This window comes from Onychostoma macrolepis, chromosome 21, assembly GCF_012432095.1.
Source record: "Onychostoma macrolepis isolate SWU-2019 chromosome 21, ASM1243209v1, whole genome shotgun sequence".
NCBI lineage: Eukaryota > Metazoa > Chordata > Actinopteri > Cypriniformes > Cyprinidae > Onychostoma > Onychostoma macrolepis.
The window spans coordinates 20,547,994-20,570,605 of NC_081175.1; the positions used below are offsets into that span (position 1 = coordinate 20,547,994).

Sequence of the window (22,612 nt, forward strand, 5' to 3'; positions counted from 1 at the left end):
TATATTAAATATAATTATAGTAAATATTATTTGTTATATAAGATACATATTATTATTATTATTATTATTATGGATTTTTATTTGAAAATGATTCTTAACAATAATAACAATAATAATAATAATAATAATAATGTTGCATATTTAAATATGAGATTATTTCTATCAAGGATGTAACCAAATATCAAAGACTGGAGCTGGCAAAATGGAGTAATTTTAAGAATTAAACAACCTGTCCAGATTTTTTTTTTTTTTTTTTTTAAATGTCCAACAACTTCTAGAAGTATGTTTTTTTTTTTTTTTACACAAGTAAATCATATACAGTATATATATTACTATATTATATATTTTTAGAGAATCTGCTTATTATATCTATTTATTTTTCATTTTCATCGGTAGAACATAAGAATTTTAAGTTTAATACAAACCTTTTCCTAATGTTTGGGTAGTTTTTTCCGCAGCAGTAGTAAAAATATTCACTGTGACATGCTGATTATGATGCAAGAATTAACATTCGTTATGTCACAGTTTACTTTATTATCTCTGGAGCATTGACTCTTCCTGTCTTGGTAGTCTATAGCATGAATTGCCTGTGAGATGCACAGCTCAGTCTCTGACTGCACAGCTCCAGCAGAGGGCGCTGTTGTTGTCACACAGGATTTCGTTTTCTGTAAAGGTCAGCTTCATTAAAAAAAAAAAAAAAAAATGCTGAAAACTTTGCTAACTCTTCCTCCTTGTCTAACTTTCCTCCTCCTCTCTGTTTGGGTAGTGAGTTAGATAGATTGTGGGGGTGTTGCGGCAGCTCTATCATATTTAATGGGGCATATCTGCTCAGCCTCACAGTACTCTGCATGATCCCTCCACCCCAGCCCTGCTGCTATCCTCTTTTCCCTCTTCGCATACATCCATCTTTCTTTCATTCTCTTATCCTCTTATTCTCTCTTGTCTTATGAGCAAATCAGATCACATGTCAGTGAAGGATGCTCCTCTGCCAAACATAAGAACTGTAACTTTTATATAAGGCTTCTCAGTTTGCCTGCTGCGAGTTGATGATTGTGATTTAATGGGAAGATCTTTTGCACACATGCAGTGTGTGGCTGGTTTCACTCCAGTGCTCCTGAGGACACACGGGCTCATGTGCGCTACGCCAGCCAGCCGCATTGCCTTGGCAACATCTAATGGCTGTCATCTCGGCGGTGTCACTGTGGTGATGGGATTAGATTAGATTAGGTTATGCTGATTTTCCAGAACATAAACACACACAACACCGAAAGCTGACAGTCCGCTTCAGAGGGGTTTCTTCTGATGGCTACCTTACATGAGTCACTGACCTAAAGGGCGATCCAGCCATTTGATACAGTGCGAAATGAGATTTAAAGACATTTTTTGCTTGTATATCATATTTTGCTTACATTTTGAGGATGTGAAATGCTGAATACATGAAATAATGAATAAATTAATTGAAAAATGTTATTAAATATTCATAATATTATATTATTATTCATATTATATTTTTATATACCATTTTATTTGATGATAATTGATTAGTATTATTAACATCATTATTATCAAATAAAAAGTGTCCATTAAAATATATAATATTAATTATTGGTAACACTTTACAATAAGGTTCATTAGTTAACATTAGTTAACTACTTTAATTAAAATGAACTAAGAATGAACAGTATTTCTACAGCATTTTTAATCCTAGTTAATGTAAATTTGAACATTTACTAATGCATTATTAAATTCAAAAGTTGTTCTTGTTAACATTCACTGTGAATTAACATGAACTAACAGTGATCAACTGTATTTTCATTAACTAACATTAACAAAGATTAATAAATACTATAATAAATGTATTGTTCATTCATGTTAGCTAATATATTAACTGATATTTAACTGGAAAGTGTTACCAATTATTTATATATATATATATATATATATATATATATATATATATATATATATATATATATATATATATATATATATAAATAATTTTTTTATTAGCAAATAAAAAGAGTACATAAAAATAGCATAATATATAGTAAATATTATTATATATATATATATATATATATATATATATATAAGATAAATATTATTTATGCTATATTTTTACATTTTTAATTTAATAATAATAATAATAATAATATTTATATAGATTTTTCATGTTTATATTTGAGGTTATTTCTATTAAGGATGTAACCAAATATCCAAGACTGGAGCGGGCCAAATTAAACAATTTAAGACTTAAGCAGCACGTATTGTTTGTGCACTAATCTGAACTAATCAATGTCTATGATGGTCTATGCTTTCTATTGATGTTTGCATGTTTGTGTGTTTGTGACAGGATTTTAACCACAGTGGGCTCACAGTTTGACTTGAGAACGTTGCGGGCCGTCAGAGTGCTGAGACCCCTCAAACTGGTGTCTGGAATCCCAAGTAAGTGTCTGGCAGTACAATACACTTCAATTTAACAGTGCCTGTTCAGACATTCAGACATTAAAAACTCTAGACGGTTAATGATACCATGATTAATTTAACCAAATGTAATCTGTTTCTCTTTTTAGGCCTTCAAGTAGTATTAAAGTCCATTATGAAGGCCATGGTTCCACTTCTTCAGATTGGACTGCTGCTCTTCTTTGCCATCGTCATGTTTGCCATCATCGGCGTCGAGTTCTACATGGGCAAATTCCACTTCACCTGCTTTAAAGAGGATACAGGTTAGTTCCTGTTGTGGAAACAAAAAAGCTTCTTTGAGAGCACCAAGGAAATAAATCTTAGAGCCACCGCAGTCAGAGACGTTTCAAAGCACACAATCTCAAAACAGCTCTTTGTAGCACACATTAAATAACAAATTCAGAGAATCCAAGGAAAGCGACTCCTTATCAGTTTATACTGAAGATAATAAAGACACTCTAGCAGAAGTAAAGAAAAGAAACCTGCACTTGTATCACAAGATATAAACAAAATATTAAGACTCCGTTTACACAATAAAGCCTTTAGCGAGACAAAACCTGTTGTTAAAAAAATTAACTTATTTATATATATATATATATATATATATATATATATATATATATATATATATATACACAAAATATATATTTGAACAATTGTTAAACAAAGAACTCTAGAAGATTTTTGCAAAGCTCTGTTTGGATCAGAGGTCCTCTCAGGCTCTTTCTTTTGTTTATGCAAATTTCCTCCGCCTGCCTCACTTTTCACTGACTGACATTTACCCACAAAACAGTGCTGTTTCCTTTGCAGCTAGGGACTGAATGTGAGTGAGAGAGACATGACAGATCTTTGTGTTTTTTTTCTCTCTCTCTCTCTTCATCTCTGTTTTTCTCCTTGTCTCCTAATGAAAACATTAATTGTAGATGTTTATTAGCATTTCATTGTGTTCTGGTCTGTAAGTACATAGATGTGAGGGGTTTTTACCCAAACAGAGCAAATCCTGCCCTTCATATTTTAAGATGGGGGTCCTTTGCAACGGGATCATCGTATTTGAGGGTTCGTTGGATCAAAAAGTTTAAAAATCCCTGCTCTAATTGACACAGGGCAACACAGCTTTTTTTTTTTCATGACCCAGATATCTGTATAATATATCACCAGATATATTATATCCCTGTTGATTCTCCCACCCCTAATTCCAATTACCATCTGACTTTGGTACATTCTAGTGTACCACATGATTTATTGATGGAGACAAATGTAATTACATTTCTTAAAATAATAATCCTGCGGCAGAATATCATTGATTGCCGTTGTAAAGCAGATGTTTTCATGATTTATCCTGCTGGCAAGACTAGCACACTGAATCTTGAATCACTGAGTGATTTTTAAAGGTCTTTTGTGACACACAAAGAGGTAAAAATAGAGAAGTCATTTCTTGAAAGAGCTTGGAGAGCAACTGTTTTTCTATTGTATCCGCACAGCACGGCTCTTGAAGATGAGGACATAAGCTCTGCTATTCTAGCTGGAGGCTGTCCTTGTGTGTATGCACAAGTTTGTGTATTTATGTACTATACTTCTGTGTCCATGGTGTGAGGGGTCTTGACAGGTTGTTAATGTAATATGTGTGTGCGAGTTATTTCAGGTCAACACAGTGCATGTAATTAGCTTGTCTTGGTAATGAGGTCTCCAATAAGAAGCTGAGCTGCTAACATGTGCTCAGCTGCTGCCTGCTTCACCCCTCAATCAGCAACATCAGCAGGTGATATGCCTCAGAGAGAAAGAGAGAGTATGTATGTGTGTGTGTGTGTGTGTTTGACCAGTTTGGAAAGGGTGATTGCCTACACATTTGGAAGGTATATTAATGCAATGATTATTGAAATAAAAGCATATGTAATAGGGTAAATGTACCTATTAAGCTCACGTACCCATTAAGCACACTTCCATTTTTGAGATCATATTATAAAAAGAAAAAATTATTTATTGTCCTACTTGATGTCTTAACCAATTGATATGTTTGTTACTATATACCTCCTGTAATTTCAAGTCAATCAGATCATTGCACACTGAGATATGGGTCTCCATGTGTTCACACTGTCCATTTTGAAAGCTGTCTAATATATTACTTCACAGGCATTACTGGCTTGTACTTTTACATCCATAATATTATAAATTGACAGTTTATTGCTGATCTGTCGTTTTACAGTGCTGTAATTTTTAAAGATTTCATATTATTTTAAGGTGAGCATAAAGGGTACACTACTATGAAAATCACAGCCTCAGTGTGACATCAATAGGAAAAAGAATAATTTCATAGATATTGTTAATAATAGTTGTTCATATTAAAATATGTATGAACTTAATACATGACCTAGACTATTTATTTAGCACAAATCCTGTCATTTTAATAAATATTACATGAAATTTATTAAAAATGGTTGCTGCTCCAATTAAGCTCAGTGTGATCTCTTTAAGCTCTTCCACACTGAACGTCTATGTAAATACTTCATAAACAGACTTTAAATATTAACTGATGGTTGTCACTAAGTTAAGTTAATCGATTTTCTATGGATTCTATCAACTTAAATCTGCAGACTGGCTCTGATCTTTGGGATCAACTTTTCCGGACTGTAAATCTGTGGAAAATCGGGACAAAAATCGTGTAGTGTTTTCCAGCCTTAAGCGACTATAGATAAGTTGACATCCATTTAAATAGAGGTTTCATAATGAGGCTAGTTTCTGTGTTCATCCCCATGAATTAAATGTTTTATTAGTTTGTTTTATTTGATTTTTGAATGTGTTACTTAGCTGAACGTGGACTAGTCTAGATGTTGCAATGTGCTTAAATGACACTTCTTTATGAATATATAATTGATCAAATTGAATGCCTTGTTGCTTGATTTTAGTTTTCTGTTTTTTTTGTGATTGACTTTGTACCTTCAAAAATATATATTTTTACAATTATTCTTTAAAAATTTTCCTTAAAATAAACAACAATTTTGAATAAAACGTAATTTGAGCTTAATGGGAACAGGGGTGTGCTTAAAGGGTACAAAATGTACCCATTAAGCACAGCCGGACTTTTTGAATTTAATGATTTATATCTTAATTGAAATGATTTTGTCATTTAAAATTAAATTAAATATTTTTGTGTGAGAGATTAATATTTTATTTTAACAACTTTTTGTACTGAAACCAATATCTTGTGCACTAAAAATGTCTCAATGTAGATTTTGGTGAGCTTAATAGGTACGTTTACCCTACATAAAGGTTTGTTTTCTGCTTGTTTGTGTGTGCAGGAGAAAGAGTTGGTGATTACCCATGTGGAGCAGAACGTCCTTCAAGAGAGTGTCCCAATGGAACAGTATGTAGGGGGTACTGGACAGGACCCAACTTCGGCATCACCAATTTCGATAACATCCTCTTCGCCATCCTCACAGTCTTCCAGTGCATCACCATGGAAGGATGGACTGATGTACTATACCATGTGAGTTCCTATTAGACTTCATTTAATGGAACATTTTCTGCAAAGAATGACAACTTTTTAATTTCTTCAGCCCTACGTCATTCCAAACCCTTATAATTTTCTTTCTTCTGTAAACCAAACATAAAATAAGATGTGAGGCTAAATCAGATCAACTCTTTTCCATAAAACAGTTAATGGTGAATTATAATGCCAAATGACAAAAAAGACTGGAAATATTCTATCAAATGTGTGCACTGTGTTTCGAGTTTTCTGAGTTTTCAATAGCTGCGTCTACTAGACTGCCTATAAGCCAATGACATCTCTGGCCGAGTTTCCATTTGAAATTACAGTACATTCTAAAACTGATTTCGGACAGGCTTCTGGTGCAGCATAATGGTCTAGGCTATACGCACGCTGCTGCAGAACAAGTATGGACTTGCTACTAGAGCGCTGCGCGGGACTGTTTTCTTAAACCCGCACCCACCCGCTCCCGCTGAATTTCTGACCAGGACCGCCCGCTCCCACAACCTGCGTGTTCCACTGCCGCCCGCGCCCGCCCGCAATGTTTGTGTCCACTCCCACCGGCTCCCGTGGACTTTCTCTCAGAGCTTGTAAAAAAATGTTGGCTACACAAATACTCAAATATTCGTTCAACTTATCATCCAGAATAGCAGGATTTAAACATGATTGCATTTAAATAAGATTAAGTAATGCTAAACCAAAGCACCACACCTGACAAAAACATTGGGTATTTTTTTTATTAGCGTTATTAAATATTAACCATTAAAACAAAAGCACAAATAGCAGTACCTCAGTTTTTAAAAGTAGCCTACTGCTTGATACAGAAGCATTTACTAAACAAACAGTTTAAAGGTAATTTCACACCCAGTCCGAAATTTTTGCACGTTAAAAAATAAATACAACCTCACATTATGTCACACACTGCCTCCGAAACTTTTGTCCTTCATAAAATAAAAATCGGAGCAGGTTCGAGTTTCTGCTTTTTCGCATCCGTAGCATGCATTTTGATAGGAAAGGATGAGGAATACGAAAAATCGGAAAAAGCGCTGTCAATTGCTGCCTGCAAAGTTTGCATTTGGATTTGGAGCACTCAACAATGCCATTAGATAAATGGGTTCTGTCCGTGTTTTGGCAAGGTAAGGCTTTACCGTGCAAGTTCAAAGGCCAATTTAAAAATATTGGTACATAAAAAGTGCACAAAAATCTGTATTTTGTTTAGGCAGTATTTAAAATTTTTCAGCCAATTAAAAAATATTGGTGTAGTAAAATTCGCTAATTCACAAGAGATCAATACACATTAAACAGGTTTGTCAAATTTAACGCATCCTGACGGAAGTGTCGAAATGCTGAATCAATTAATTCGCTTCCAAAAAAAAAGAAAATTAATTCACTTTCAACAGCGCTTAAAGGGAGATAGAGGGCAGAGCGTCGCGTTATTTAAAGGGGAAGTTCACGCGTCAATGAGTAATAAAAGAACAAGTAGCTGCATTCTGATTACTTTTATGTCACTGATCAGGCTTTTATAGGCCTACTGTATGTAGTAACAAAGGGTTTTATAGGTTTGGCTAAAATAATAATGCAATAACTGACACAACAAAAACAAAACAACTGAACAAAAAAACAAAAAACAAACAAACAAAAAAATAAAGTCAAAAAGTAGCCGTTGATAATATCTAAACATGTATCCAAATCCAAATGTAATAAAATTTATTTATGTATGATGACAATTTCTTAGCAACTAGGGATTGTTACATAGAGCATCCAGTAGCCTAATGGTATCACAGATAATGAACTGTGCAAAATGTTTTATCTTAAGTCAATTAACAAATAAGCCTAATGCATTCAGATTTGTGAAACTCTCAATGTGCTGAATTTCACACCAAATCCCACCGTTCCCTGCGGGTCTCCCACTCCCGCCCGCAGCAAAGGTAAAACCGCCCGCTCCCGCGAGATTTGCGTTGGGTCTCGCGGGAGCCCAAACCCAATGCAGCCCTCTACTTGCTACTGCCAATAGATACACAGACACACTGCTGTGAGCATGTAAGATATGCTGCATGAATAGGCATACATAAATTTAGCAGATAACAGATCTAGACAAGTGGTGCTGGGGGAGGTGGAGGGTTTCAGAGGAACTTTAATAGCAGCCAGCTTAGGCTATTTAAATGTTGAGCTAGCAAGTTCACTGGCTGTGGAATCAGCACAGGCCAATCAGCTTGTGCCGTGTAATAAATTATGTTATTGCTAGCAGATTACAGGTAAAGGACCTATTAGCCTGCACCATCCAGAGTTTCCCAGCTAATTGTCCCTTCACAAAGAGCTTGACTGACAAGCGATCTGACCAATCATAATACCGAATCCACCATTTTGTCTGACAAACAAATCAGACTGGATAGTAGATTAACTTCAGTGGACTTAAAGTCCCCCTGAAATCAAAATTAAAGTTTTTTAGGTATTAGTATCAATATGTTAGTCTTTAGGTTATCTATTAGCCAGTGTGCTCCAAAACAGTGACAGAATTTGGATTTAGAAGATATAAGCATTCAAAGCTTGCAGTTCGTCACTTCCGCCAGAAAGGATCAACCATTTTTTTGACGTCACATCGTACTTCAGCTTCTCATCAAATTTTCTGACAAATCAAATGCTCTCTAGAATCCGAAGCGCCCGCCCCCTACACTATAAATAGACACTGAAGGTGTGACTGAGATCGGTCACTTATCGGTGTAGTATTTCCTGTACAGTGAATGGCACACAGTGCACAATATAGGGGATCGGGAACGATTCAGACAGTGTAAATATGCTTTCGATTGGGGCAAATGAGGTCTTCACGCGAACCGCGGCAGCGTGCACAGTCTGATCCGGACTTTGGCTCCGGTCCAGAGACGCGATTGCACGGAGCGAATCATATGCGCAATTCGGCATATATTAAACACTTTTAAAACTACACAGCCTCAGAATGATTATGATCACTATTTTGTTTTACTAAGAGTTTCATACTGAATCTAGGGCATAATCTATTAGACTGTGGCTGTCAAATGTGGCTTTACCGAGCTTAACGGCTGTGGCACGAGCAGATATAAACAAAACGCTATTGGCTGTTTTAAAAATGGGGCAGGGCTGCTCTATATGTCCCGCCCTGTCTTCCTGTTTCATTTGAAATTACGTCACCACATAGAATAATGCTGCGTGTTTCAAGGCACTTCAGGGGACCTTTAAACTTGAAAAATGGTGTGTATTGACGTCTTTCCATGGTTGAAATAAAATAGATTCTGATGTTCATACATGTTTATTTCATACTTTAAGTAAATATGAAAGGACAATCGAGTCGCTACAGTGATCTGTCACTACACATTAAAGAGCCACAAAATGGTATTTATTGTTTGAATTTCTTAAAAAATGACACAATTTGAAAGCTGAGACCTTGTTTCATACCAGAAGTAACCAGCTCTGTCTTGTCTGCCGGCGCATTGTCAGTTTCCTCTTTGCTTCGTGATGTATTTTTAACGGCGTGATAATATGGTGTGTAGTGTTAGAGCGGCATGGCTTTTCGGACAACAGTAACTAAGGTGGGCAGGTTTTTTCGAAGGGTCAATTGTCAGTCGTAACCTTTAGATGCCTGTTTTTTCCCTTTATCGCAACGTTCATGGATTTGCATGTTATTTTGGAACTTGGCATTAATCACAATCAGTTGACATATAAGATGACACAAAATCTGAACTAGATTTTCAGTACACTGAAAGTATTAAATATACTTCCCAGAAGAAAGTTACAGGAAGATATGGAACATGAGGGTGAGTGGACAATTGGCATAGAGTAACTTTCATTTTTAGGTGAACTATTCCTTTAACACTCACACACAGAGACACACACACACACACACACACAAACATGCATTTACAAACATACATTGTCTTGAATATGGATGTGGAATATTGTTTGTGTAATCTCAAAGGCTTTTCTTTGTTTCAAAATTTTGTGTTATGTTTTAGAACATCTGACAGTCTGTGTTCTGCTTGTCTGAGTGTTGAGCTCAGGAGACTCTCTTTCTGTAAAGGTGCTACACTGTAAAAAAAAAAATTTGGGAATGACGTGATCTCACTTTGTCAGAAATTGTATATATCCTGTCAGTAAATTTTGAACCACTCTTTATTTAGCTCACTATGAGTACCCCAGCAGTCAAGGACAGCCGGAAAAGAGAGAGTGAACAATCGCCAATAAAGAAAAAATTCAAAGATTCCACCATCTCCAGAGAGGATCTCGATGCTGCTATAGCTAACGGTATCAAGCTAGCGCTTAAAGAGCAACAAAGTACTCTCGATTCGGTAGTGGCTTCGACTGTAAGAGAAGCAATAGACTCTGTACTGACGACCAACGATTCTGTAAAAGAGCTAAAAGCAGAAGTTGAAAAGCTAGCCATCGCGGCGAAACAGACACGTGACCGGGTCGATTCCGTTCAGGCAGCTGCATGTGAGGATAGGAGGACAGTCACAAACTTCAGCTGGAGATCAGCTGGAGCAACTTACCAATAAAATTATGGACAATGAGGATAGGAGCAGGAGAAGTGGCGTGTGCGACTGGTGGAGTTGCCGGAGGGGGCGGAGGGCTCTGGTCCAGCTGACTTCCTCAGAGCTGGTCTTTCCAGGTGGATCCCTTCCCTGAAAGGCCATGACATGGAGATTGACCGGGCCCATCGCGTGTATGACGGAAGAAAAAACTCAGATCGGCCGCATACTTTCATCTTCCTTGTACTAAGGTGGTATGAAAGATCGGCGATCCTGAAAGGTGCTCGGCAGGCATATCTGGTGAAATATACGCAGGACAATGTCACCTACTATTTTTTCCCAACTTTAGTCCAGCCACAACTACCAAGAGAAAGAGCTTTAATCCAGTCTTGAAGAAGATGACAGCACTTGGTCTCCAGCCCTTCCTCACCTATCCGGCGGTAATTAAACTACGACACAAAGGTGAGCAGATGATGTTCGACTCTCTTCAAAAGGCGGAGGATTTTGTTACTTCACTGTCACTGAAGACGTATTCTGCAGCGCTACAAAGCAGCGGGAAGGCATCGGCTACCGTCTCCATCCTCTCAGCTCAACGAGGGAAAATTAACGAGGAGGTCTGTGGTGATCCTAACCGCCTTGAAGAGGACAATAACAAGGTGGCCATGGACACTTGTTAATTTCTTTTTGGAATCTTGCCCCTGCCCTGTATGTTCGTTTGCTGATTGGTAAATAATAATGATTTATTTTCTTTATTTTTATTTTTTATTATTATTATTATTATTCGGGCTGGTAGAGAGCAGGTTCAATTACTACGCTTTTGGCTCAGTGGGCCTTTTGGGGACATGTCTTGCATTGAAGTGGACTGGTCACGCATCAACATTTGTTTCTGTTGTTTATGTAGACCTACACTCTTGGTAATGTGCGGTCTGCTTTGGTTTTTATACACAGTTGTTTGTGGTTCCTTGTTTTTTTTTGTTTTTTTTCTATGCCATTCAACAGACATCAATACATTTATTTATTCTGCTTTTCTTTTAAAAGGACTATACATCTAGGTGGATTGGTATCTAGGATACATACTAATGTTTACATGTCACTGGCAGTATGGCATTGCTTTTGTTTCTCTTCACTTAGACAGAATCTTGGCATTGCAAGCACACAATGCTTATTCTGAATATCTTATCATTGAATGTGAATGGCCTAAATTCTCCTATTAAAGGTTCCATAGAATGCATTGATACAATATTTTAAATTGTTCTCTGATATCTACATAGAAGGTATGTGGCTTAGGTAAGGGCAAAAATGATCCAGAAACGGTTTTACATGTGCATTTATAACCCTAGGATTTCTCCCTAGAATGAAATGGTCTCTTATTGGCTTATGTGGAAGGGTCATGAATAATAATGATGTTGAATAATGTTGAGCTCTGCTCTGATTGGCTGTTTCACAGTGCAGCTCATTTCAGTAGCTCACAGCAGGAAGGAAACACAGGGAGGAAAATATATATTTCAATACTTTCTCTCGCAGTTATATCGTAGGGTAATTATACTGTGTATAAAATGCGGGCATCAGGGAGCCACTATTAATATGCGGGGCACTGAAACTGCTTTCAAATGCACGATCGCTTTTTACTTTCACTTTCACTTACGAGATTCGCGATCGCACATACTCTGTTTATACTATGGAGTGGCAGTACTTACCACACATTTTACAAGATCAGGTGCTTGTCAGTGGTGCTCAGGATCTGTAAATCATTTGCCATCATCCTCAGGCATCTCTCCTTACTCTGTTTATGTACTGGGAGAGGGTGTGGTCTAATTTAATCTTAACTTCTAAAAACTTGGCTCATCGACTTATCCATTTCAAAGTCATCCATAGAGCATACATAACTCCTTACAAGAGGTTTAAAATGAAACTGCAATTGACCTATAACTGTCATATCTGTAAGACTGTGTCAGCAGGTACTTTTCTCCACATGTTTTGGGAATGTCCAATTGTTGTCAATCTATGGACTCATGTGAATTCTGTTTTGTCCTTTTTACTACAAATTGAAATTGAAATTGTTGATGGTGTGTCTGTTTTTCTCCCCTCCCTGTTGTTTGTTTGAGTGGATGTTGTAAAAATTAAAGCGGTTTCAACTAATTATTATTTTGTAACAAGTTCCACAGAAATTTTACGTTCAGTCAAAGTGTTATCTCAATTGTTATTTTTTAGTTGGCTCAACCTTTAGTGAACTAGTTTTATATGCATTTTATATGTTACCTCAACTAAGATTTATTATTTGGGCATCATAAGAAATTTCTGGGGAACTACATAAACACACATTTTTATAGTTTTTTAAAAAATATTAAAAATGATTAACTGGTGTATATCAACCATTAAAAACACACACTTTACAACACATAATAGCCTTTACTTAATAACAAATCTCCATTTATGAAATTTTTCATACAGACTAAACCTACATCTTGGATGGCCTAAGGGTTAGTAAATTAACAGCAAATGTTCATTTTTGGGTGAACTATCCCTTTAAAGCTCCACTTGACAATCATTACATCTGTAATTTATACAATACTGATTTGTGTCAAAGCAGCTTTACAGTCAAACAGGAAAATAGTTTGTCAATAATGCAAGAGAACATTAACAAGTCATTTTTTCAGTTAAAGTCAGTTCATTGGTGAATTCAGTGTTGACATCATCCAATTTAGTTCTCTTCCAATAGTGTCTGTGCAATCAGCCAAGCGTCCCCAAATAAGCAAGCCAAAGGCGACAGCGGCAAGGACCCAAAACTCCATTGGTGACCGAGATTGAGTAGAAAACCTTGGGAGAAACCAGACACAGTCGGGGGACAGTACAAAACCAGCATGCATGGCGTGGTTTAATTCTAGGCTGCAACACAGGTCAGATTGAGCAGAGGACTTGTCTGGTTCTCGTGGTCTTGTCCCGATGACCAACGAGGTCTTTGGAGGGGATCTGTCTCTGGAGCTCATCTAGCTGACATGGTCTCCGCTGACATTCAGGGCTGTCGAGGTCATCTCTAGGTGCTGATCCGCCATCTTATCTGGATACGGACTAGATCTGGGTGGCTATATTCACCTCGGAATAAGAATGAAACAGACTAATATTAGTGTAGATGCCACTGAGAACGGTAAAGCACATTACAATTGTAGTAAAAACTCTAAACATTTACACATATTACCTGGAATGAAAACAATAAACTCCTAGTCTTGAAGGTACACACAGTATGTAGTTGCAGTGGAGCGGTCTGGTCACCAGCCAGTGTTTGGTGCCTTTGAAGACTGGGTTGCATCTGAAATCTTGCAACAATGACAAAGCACCAATGAAACCTTTGGCCACACCCTGATGGAGAAAGAAAAGTACATTTTAAGTTCAAAAAATGAAATGATGCCTTTTAAATCATTTACAATGTATCAATACGCATCATGCGCAAAGTAATGCGCATCTTGTCAGTAAAGCTGGTTCCGTGATTAGCAGTAAATCTCCATCACCTGCTTTCAGATGGAGCGGAATTTAATACACAGAACCGTAGATCACTTACAAGCTATGCAATATTACATTCATGATCGCAGATGAATCGCCTTCGAAAATGAACGCGATATTGTGTAGCTTGTCAGGCGATATATCGAGCGCATGATCAACGCCTTCGATATATCGCCCAGCCCAAATATCAGTTAATTACATTTTTGATGAAACAAAAGTTGCAACCTTTTTTTTTTTTTTTTTTGGCACAAATTCATTCCACAATCCATTGCACAACAGGGAGCATTAATGTTGACTGGTTTTGTAATAGAACATGTACATTTCATATTATAGGGCTAAATTACCTCAAATAGCATAAAAATAATATCAAAATATAACAGTCCTGCCTGTTGTTGATAAATGGTGAAGTTTTACAAATTGATTGATCAGTTGTCCCAGTGTTTACTGATCATGGTCTTTCCCTGTGCTGGGACCCCATGTTAACTTCAAATGAGCGCATTACTGTGGTTTACATTAAGTTACACGTTTCATAGATTTCGGTTAACGTTAAACACAATGGCTTATAAAAGAGAGAAAGACCGCGCGATCTCTTCATATCTTTTCACGTCACGGAAACACAAAAAATATCATACAACACGCCAAAATTTGCTAAAATTCATTATAGTAACACAGCTTTTGACATTAAGTGTTTTATGGATTAAACAAGGTGAAAGACCACATTCCCTTCACTTAAATTTCCCTCAGACATATCATACAATGCTTATTAGATGTTTTTATATATGTTGTACGTTTGTGTATAAATATATATATGTTTTAAATAAAACATTTACACCTTTTAAATATGTTTTGATAAATTCAGTCTAAGGTTAAAGGGGTCATCAGATGCCCATTTTACACAAGTTGATATGATTCTTTAGGGTCTTAATGAAAAGTCTATAACATACTTTGGTTAAAATTTCTCAATGTTAGTGTAAAAAACACCTTCTTTACCATGTTGCTTTAAATGCTAGTGAGCTCTGCTGACTCCGCCCTTCTCTTCCGTGGAGTGACGAGCAGACCATAGATATGTGTAGATTCCCTATTCGACCACTCCAGATACGTTGACGCGCCAGCCATCTCGCATTCACCATAATAATCAATGAATATTCAAAGATATACAAGCGTATAACTTGCTGTTGTAGACGCACACAGTCAATGCGCTCAAAGATTCGCAGACCGTTCCAAAAATGGTGGATGGCTTGCGTATCGTGGCCCATAGAAACATAATGACTATAATGAGTCATCTAGGTATGTATATCTATGGAGCATACTAAACTTCAGCCGCAAAACTGGCTAACTAGCACGTTATTAGGAAAGGCGATTTACAAAGATTCATAAAAACCCTTATACTCCCTTCTTCTGTAGGTAAAGCTGGATCACGAATGATTCGCGTGAACATAGACGCATTTAGGCAGATCTGGATCGGTGCATTCCCTTCAAAACAAAAGTAACGTTAATCCTCTGCGCCTTCAGCGGCTCAGATGTCAGGAGTAAATGACGACTGCTATATTCCTTATAACATCCAACAACAAAACGCCTCAATCACTTAATCTGAGACATCTTGTCTTCCCCTGCACCGGAGGCGGACATCTCTCAGCTCACTCAGGGCAGGTCTAAGGTTAGACACTAGTGTCAATCAACTATCGTGGGAGCGGTCTGTACAGAACTATGCCATTCTGACAGGGCTCTCAGAACTGCCTGATTTGAGAAAGGGCATTTTAAAATAGGGATTTAAAAAAAAAAACACTGGGTGGATTTTTATCATTATAGGATGGATGTGTACACACACTTCCAACACACATTTATGTTCAAACTACTTGTAAAGTCAATTTTGCATCCTATGACCCCTTTAAGTACAAATATTTATTCAGTGAAACCCTTGACTTGACATACACTGTCTTATACCCACTTTTCTTTGGATATACAACTCCTAAAACACTTTCTAAATGTAAACTCAAAAAAAATTGAACTTGACAAGATGGTGGCACCGTTTCTCCCGCGAAGTCACTCAGGTGCGTGCACGTGCAGAATGATCTCAGTGTTGGCTGGATTTGTTTTTATTAGTTCAGTCAAACATTGGCATTCTGAATGTTGACTGGATTTGAAAATAACCATTCATTTAATGTTTTTTAAATATATTTGTGCAGACTTAATATAATATGTCTTCTAAACTAAGCCCAAGCAATAAAATTAGTTCAACTTAAATATTTTTGCCCTTCCAACATTTTGTTAATTGGATTTTTTACAGTATAGAATCTGTGTGTGCTGATGTGAATACAAAGTGAAAAAGCGGAAAGAAGTTCGCTTAGTTTAATTGTACACAGTTACACATGCAAAAGTACTTTTATGATAAGCAGGAATTCCACAGTTATGGAAAACCCTACTGCGGCCATCTGTTTTTACCACAGGTCAGTCATTATAGAGACATCACGTTCAGAATAAACACTGGCATGGACAGTCTCTGTAACACTTCCAGGGAGCGTAGTATAAACCCTGCTGAGTGACAGAAAAGACAGACTGCTGTAGTTTCACCTGCTCCCCTTCTCCTCACAGTTTACAAATGTGTGCAGAGCGTCAGGCTGCCAGAACATGGTGTGGGGCAGCATATGCCACCCTGTTCCCACACCACTCCCCCTCCCGCCACAGACTGAGATGAGAATTATGCTAAGCTGAACTGTACGCTGCCAACCTGTTCCTGTCATATGTGGAGGGCTGCTGGTTATGCTGATACCCTCTCACTTTCACCCACCCATTTTTTAACACACAAGCTCTGTTCCAAATCCCAGCGAGCCGCATCATTGTCTACTTCACTCTAGCATCCTAACCATAATAGAACCTCTCAAATGAACAATTGAAATGCTAATATTAGGTAAAATAATCCTTTTTAATCACATTCAGTATTTTTTCATTTGAATATAACTTTATTTGCAGGACTCAACAGTAAGGATGTTTTCTGCTTGCTAAGATTAAGCAACTTGATTTTTTTCACCAAAAAATACACATTTTATGAATATTAAAATATAAAAATAAAAATGTACACTTTAAATATATTTTAAACCATTATGAAGTAAGTTTAAGTATAATTTGAATATACTAAATTTAATTAAACTACTTTCATGTTTTTATTTGCATTTATAGTTTTTTTTTTCTCTATTATTTCTGTATTTCTAAATGTCTAATCTTTACATTTTAATTATTTTAAAAACAATTTTATTTTACATGTAATATTTTTTGCACCTATAAAGTAATATATTTTTTTAATGAAATGTTAGATTTTCCTTACAAAGGAATTTTGAAAAATGTTTGTAAATAATACAGTTGTAATGATAAAACTCCAAAACAACAATTGATGTATAGCCACTTTTGTTTAAACAGAAAATGATGACATACATGGCTGATTATTAATAATTAGTTTGTTATTTTTAACACATTTTTGGCTGTCACTAATATTACATTTATGACAAATTCTTGTCTGTGTCTGGCAATTTTATTTAAAATATTATACATTTTTTACACACATAATTAAAAAAAAATGTAAATGTTAAAGAAAATTTGCAATATGTCTGTAAATTATATCGTTATTGTATATATGCTACAAAAACTTTCACAAATCTTACAAAAATGCTCATTTATGTCAGGCAGTTTAATCATTATACAGACAAACTAAATAAATGTTGATGAGCAGTTTTTGGGCAGAATACCTCCCTCATTTCTCTACTCTCTTGCAGTGCAGAGTGTTCTTACTAAATCACAAGGCAACTTTAGCACAGCCTGTGTGTGTATGTGTGAGTGTATCTTATTAGCATGGGCTTGAGGGCCACATAACCCCTCAAACTGCACTGGTGGCCCTTCAGGCATTCCACCGGGCCTTTCAAAACAACTTTTGTTCCCAGAATACTGTAAAAACACGTCTCTGGGAGACCATAGCCAGCTTCATCATTTTATTGCCAATTTGTAACTACTGGAGCTTGTAGTTAAACCATTCCTTTTAGCCCAGGGGCTTTCATCCTATTTCACAGAGACTGACTCGTTTATAAAGTAGCTCAGTGCACCTCTTAATCCCTCTGCATTGACAAGCAAAGACCTATAATTGCTGACAAATAGAGTAAATCAATATATATATTGTTCATCATAAGTCTTAGATCTTTCCCAGAAGTCAACCGCATGAGTGACAGCGAGCCAGAAGCTAGTTTGACGTTTTCCTCCATCTTATAGAAAATATCTTGTATCTTGTAGCGTGCTTTGTTTTTTATTTTAAAAACAATTTTATTTTACATGTAATATTTTTGCACCTATAAAGTAATATCTTTTTTAATGAAATGTTAGATTTTCCTTACAAAGGAATTTTGAAAAATGTTTGTAAATAATACAGTTGTAATGATAAAACTCCAAAACAACAATTGATGTATAGCCACTTTTGTTTAAACAGAAAATGATGACATACATGGCTGATTATTAATAATTAGTTTGTTATTTTTAACACATTTTTGGCTGTCACTAATATTACATTTATGACAAATTCTTGTCTGTGTCTGGCAATTTTATTTAAAATATTATACATTTTTTACACACATAATTAAAAAAAAATGTAAATGTTAAAGAAAATTTGCAATATGTCTGTAAATTATATCGTTATTGTATATATGCTACAAAAACTTTCACAAATCTTACAAAAATGCTCATTTATGTCAGGCAGTTTAATCATTATACAGACAAACTAAATAAATGTTGATGAGCAGTTTTTGGGCAGAATACCTCCCTCATTTCTCTACTCTCTTGCAGTGCAGAGTGTTCTTACTAAATCACAAGGCAACTTTAGCACAGCCTGTGTGTGTATGTGTGAGTGTATCTTATTAGCATGGGCTTGAGGGCCACATAACCCCTCAAACTGCACTGGTGGCCCTTCAGGCATTCCACCGGGCCTTTCAAAACAACTTTTGTTCCCAGAATACTGTAAAAACACGTCTCTGGGAGACCATAGCCAGCTTCATCATTTTATTGCCAATTTGTAACTACTGGAGCTTGTAGTTAAACCATTCCTTTTAGCCCAGGGGCTTTCATCCTATTTCACAGAGACTGACTCGTTTATAAAGTAGCTCAGTGCACCTCTTAATCCCTCTGCATTGACAAGCAAAGACCTATAATTGCTGACAAATAGAGAGTAAATCAATATATATATTGTTCATCATAAGTCTTAGATCTTTCCCAGAAGTCAACCGCATGAGTGACAGCGAGCCAGAAGCTAGTTTGACGTTTTCCTCCATCTTATAGAAAATATCTTGTATCTTGTAGCGTGCTTTGTTTTTTATATTAATACCAAGCTTTTTATTTATTTGCCACTGCAAACCAGTTAATGTATAGAAAAAGCACAAAGTCTGAAATAAGCTTCTCTCTTATTGTAGTAAGTCAGAGAAACTGTTGTTCTGAATACTTTTTTAAAGCTAAACGCTATGGAAGACATTGTGTGATATGCTGCATTTTGAGATGCTATTTATGGTTGGAATCCAGGATGGATCGCATCATGAAATAAGAATAATGGCAGCACTCCATTTTCTAGATTGCATGTCAGAGTAGCTGGATTGTGACTCTTTGGATTGATGTCTTTATGGTGCTGTGATGGAATTGCTCAATGGAATAATGGGATTGTCTGTAGTGGATTATATGCATAAATTCTTTCTTTCATATCACAAATGTTCATCCAATGCAGCAAAAGCGTGACTCTGTGTTACAGATTCTTATTCTATAATTCAAATCCCACCTAAACAAAACCAATTGAAAAGCATTTTCTCTATTGAGCATTACATTGTAGCTCAATAAATGACAGACAGGCAGAGGGCCAGAGGTTAGTGTAAGTTTCTCAACCTAAGGAGCTCCACTGGTACATTATCCCCACCCATAATGAGCTCCGGCCCAAACAAGCCAGCGGGGGCGGAGTCCTCAGCTAATGACATGGCAGTCCTCATTTCATGCCTGTTAGTTTTATTACGCTCTCGCTGTGCTAGAGATTAATCGCTTTCTGCTTAATTACCACTGCTGTGTCATGCTTGTTTGGGGATTCTGGTCAGATCCCCTGTGGTGGAACAACACTACCTGTTGGAGAGAAGTGTATTATTTATTTATTTATTGTAAAATTAATTTAAAAGATTTTTTAATGTTTTTTATTTTACTTTTTTATAATGTGAATGCAATAAAACACCATTTTATTCAGAAGAAGTAGGAAGAATAACCCACGTCTGACTTTTAATGGAGGACAGCGTTAAATAGGCAGAAACTAGATTGGTTTTCCTTCAATCATTGCTCATGAAAATTGGATTTTGCAACAAAACAACCCTTGTGGAAGGTCTTGTGTAATTTCTGAGGCACCTCTTTGTAGTGATTTTGAATTATTCTTATCTTAATGTTGTTCTACCTACAGCATCTTTAATTATTGTATCTACCTTCTGGTCAAGCACTTGCAATGTTGACTCTATAAAACAGTCAACTCCCACTGGGACCATAATAAGGTGTTGTTTATTGATGTATAAAAACATGCTGCCCAAGATGAGACATTCTGTGTTCTGTAGCCCTGTGAGACCTTGTGTTAATTATGTTACACAAAAATGTCAGTCAGCAGCTCTCATGCTATTCCAGTAGCCAGTGTGTATGTGTGTTTCAGTGCAATCAGTGTTTTTGGTCTTGTTACTGCAGGCTGAGTCACCAGGCCTCTGTGCACCTTGACCCTGTCAGCCGGCCGTCCTGGGCTGTCAGACCCATCCATGAGCTCATTAAACATCTTTAAAAATAGCCTGTTGGGAGCAGGATGGAGTAAAGTCATATTTGGATGCATGCAGGCTTTTCCCCTTATTTTTCCTTCACGTTTTTGTAAATAACTTATTACAGTGGAAGTGAAAAAATATGCACAGATGGAAATGCATGTCTTTTTTTTACTCTGCCGTCCAGTTTAACTAGGAGTTAATGTGCTAAAATAATGCTGCGTCATAAGTCAGTGGCTTTCATTACAAGTAATAATGACATGCATATGTGCCCAGAAAGGTGCAGCAGCAATAATTATCGAATGATGATCAAATGATGGAGAAAGACCAATGCTGTACAGTTTCATTAATGTACACCACATAATTAATTTAGTGAATCAGGTGCTAAATCAAATAAATAATGCAATCCATTCTTAAATTTTGAATTCACCCCACAGTCTTTATTATTTTGGAATGAGAGTAAGAGAAAGAAAAAAAGATATATGGTCATCATTATAGGTTCGCTTATAATATAGTTTGTATCCATTTAAGGGCTCACAGAATAAATATTACACTTTACCAGAGTTTGGTATAATGCTTTACACAGTAATTACTCTAATAACTTTTCCTGATAAGACAGTAATGTAATGCGTTACATTTTAAATTTATGTAATTTGATTACAGTTACTAATGTCAATAAAATTGTTACTTAAATTGCAAATGCAGTATTAAAAACTATTAAGTAAAAATTATGTTTTGCACTTCAGTATGCCCTTTAATAAATCACCAGAGAATGCTAGCTAATGCAGATGAGTCCTTCAAAATTTAGATGCAATGAAAGGTTGCATCATATTTCAAAATGTCGCACTCAATTTCACCTATTTCACCACCTGGCATATAGTTTTGGAAAAGTTCAACAAGTAAATGTGTATGTTTATGATAACATGCTGATTATGTATTTGAAGGAGAAACAGAGCAACACCCCGAGCTAAGATAATATCTAATTGGTCAAGACACCATTTTGGGATGTGTCCAAAAGCCCATTTAAAAACTCAGGACACCATCAAACCATGCTCTTAGCTTTTTGCTTTTTTAATCATTGCATTTAGCCATGCTTTTTACAACTTCTGTTTACCCATGAATTCTTCGAGTGCTGTTCCAGCATGCTCTGGCCTACATGCCAGCTGCTACTTAACCACGATGAGAAGAAAACCCATCTAGTCTCGTTACATCCTTTTATACTTTTACTTTAATTTCTTTTCTTTCCATTGAGAGTTTCGTTAAGTTAAGTTTGCCGCAAAGTCCAGCTCTGACTACACCCGCTTCAAACTTCAACCAGCAACTGACTCCGAAACCATTCGTCTGCCAAAGCCCAACCATTGGCTTCCCAAGACATCACTTCAACGACTACTGATCTTCCAGCCAATCAGCAACTTGGGACAACAGAGGGCGAATCCCTTAACACAAATGCAACGCAAGTACAAACTCCAGATTCTGGCTGAACTGGTGCATTTAATATAAATTTTAGCCTCATTGAGAAACTCAATGCGAGGGTTAATTAAGTGATTGATGGTTGTTCAGGTCTATGCAATAGCACATATTGCTATAAACTTGGGATTTCACATTTTCATTCTCTTCTCACTTTCTCCCTTTCTGCAACGTGTATGAATGTGTGAGTGCGTGTGAATTTTGTGTTAGATTAGTTTACATGTCTTAGATTTATCCAATAAAGTCTTATTTATGTAGACGAAATCGATCGTTACCTCTACTATACCCAATGAGCACCAGGGGCTTTATAAAGACACCCGTGTAGCACTCTCTGCTTCTGTTTCCTGAAAGTCTTATTTATATTGAAAAGAGAAGTATCTTGTGTCTTGTGCTTACAAATTAATGCCAAT

General features: G+C 36.4%; 1 protein-coding gene across 12 annotated transcripts in view; it reads left to right on the forward strand.

The window, feature by feature from the left end:
* The window catches only part of cacna1bb (calcium channel, voltage-dependent, N type, alpha 1B subunit, b), a 126,337-nt gene that overhangs the window by 36,265 nt on the left and 67,460 nt on the right, over window positions 1–22,612 (forward strand). For all 12 annotated transcript variants that reach the window (XM_058759179.1, XM_058759178.1, XM_058759185.1 and 9 more), the window contains 3 exons: window positions 2,354–2,445; window positions 2,574–2,726; window positions 5,760–5,947. In XM_058759179.1, the coding sequence (XP_058615162.1) occupies window positions 2,354–2,445; window positions 2,574–2,726; window positions 5,760–5,947 (433 nt within the window). The remainder of the gene's footprint in view (window positions 1–2,353; window positions 2,446–2,573; window positions 2,727–5,759; window positions 5,948–22,612) is intronic.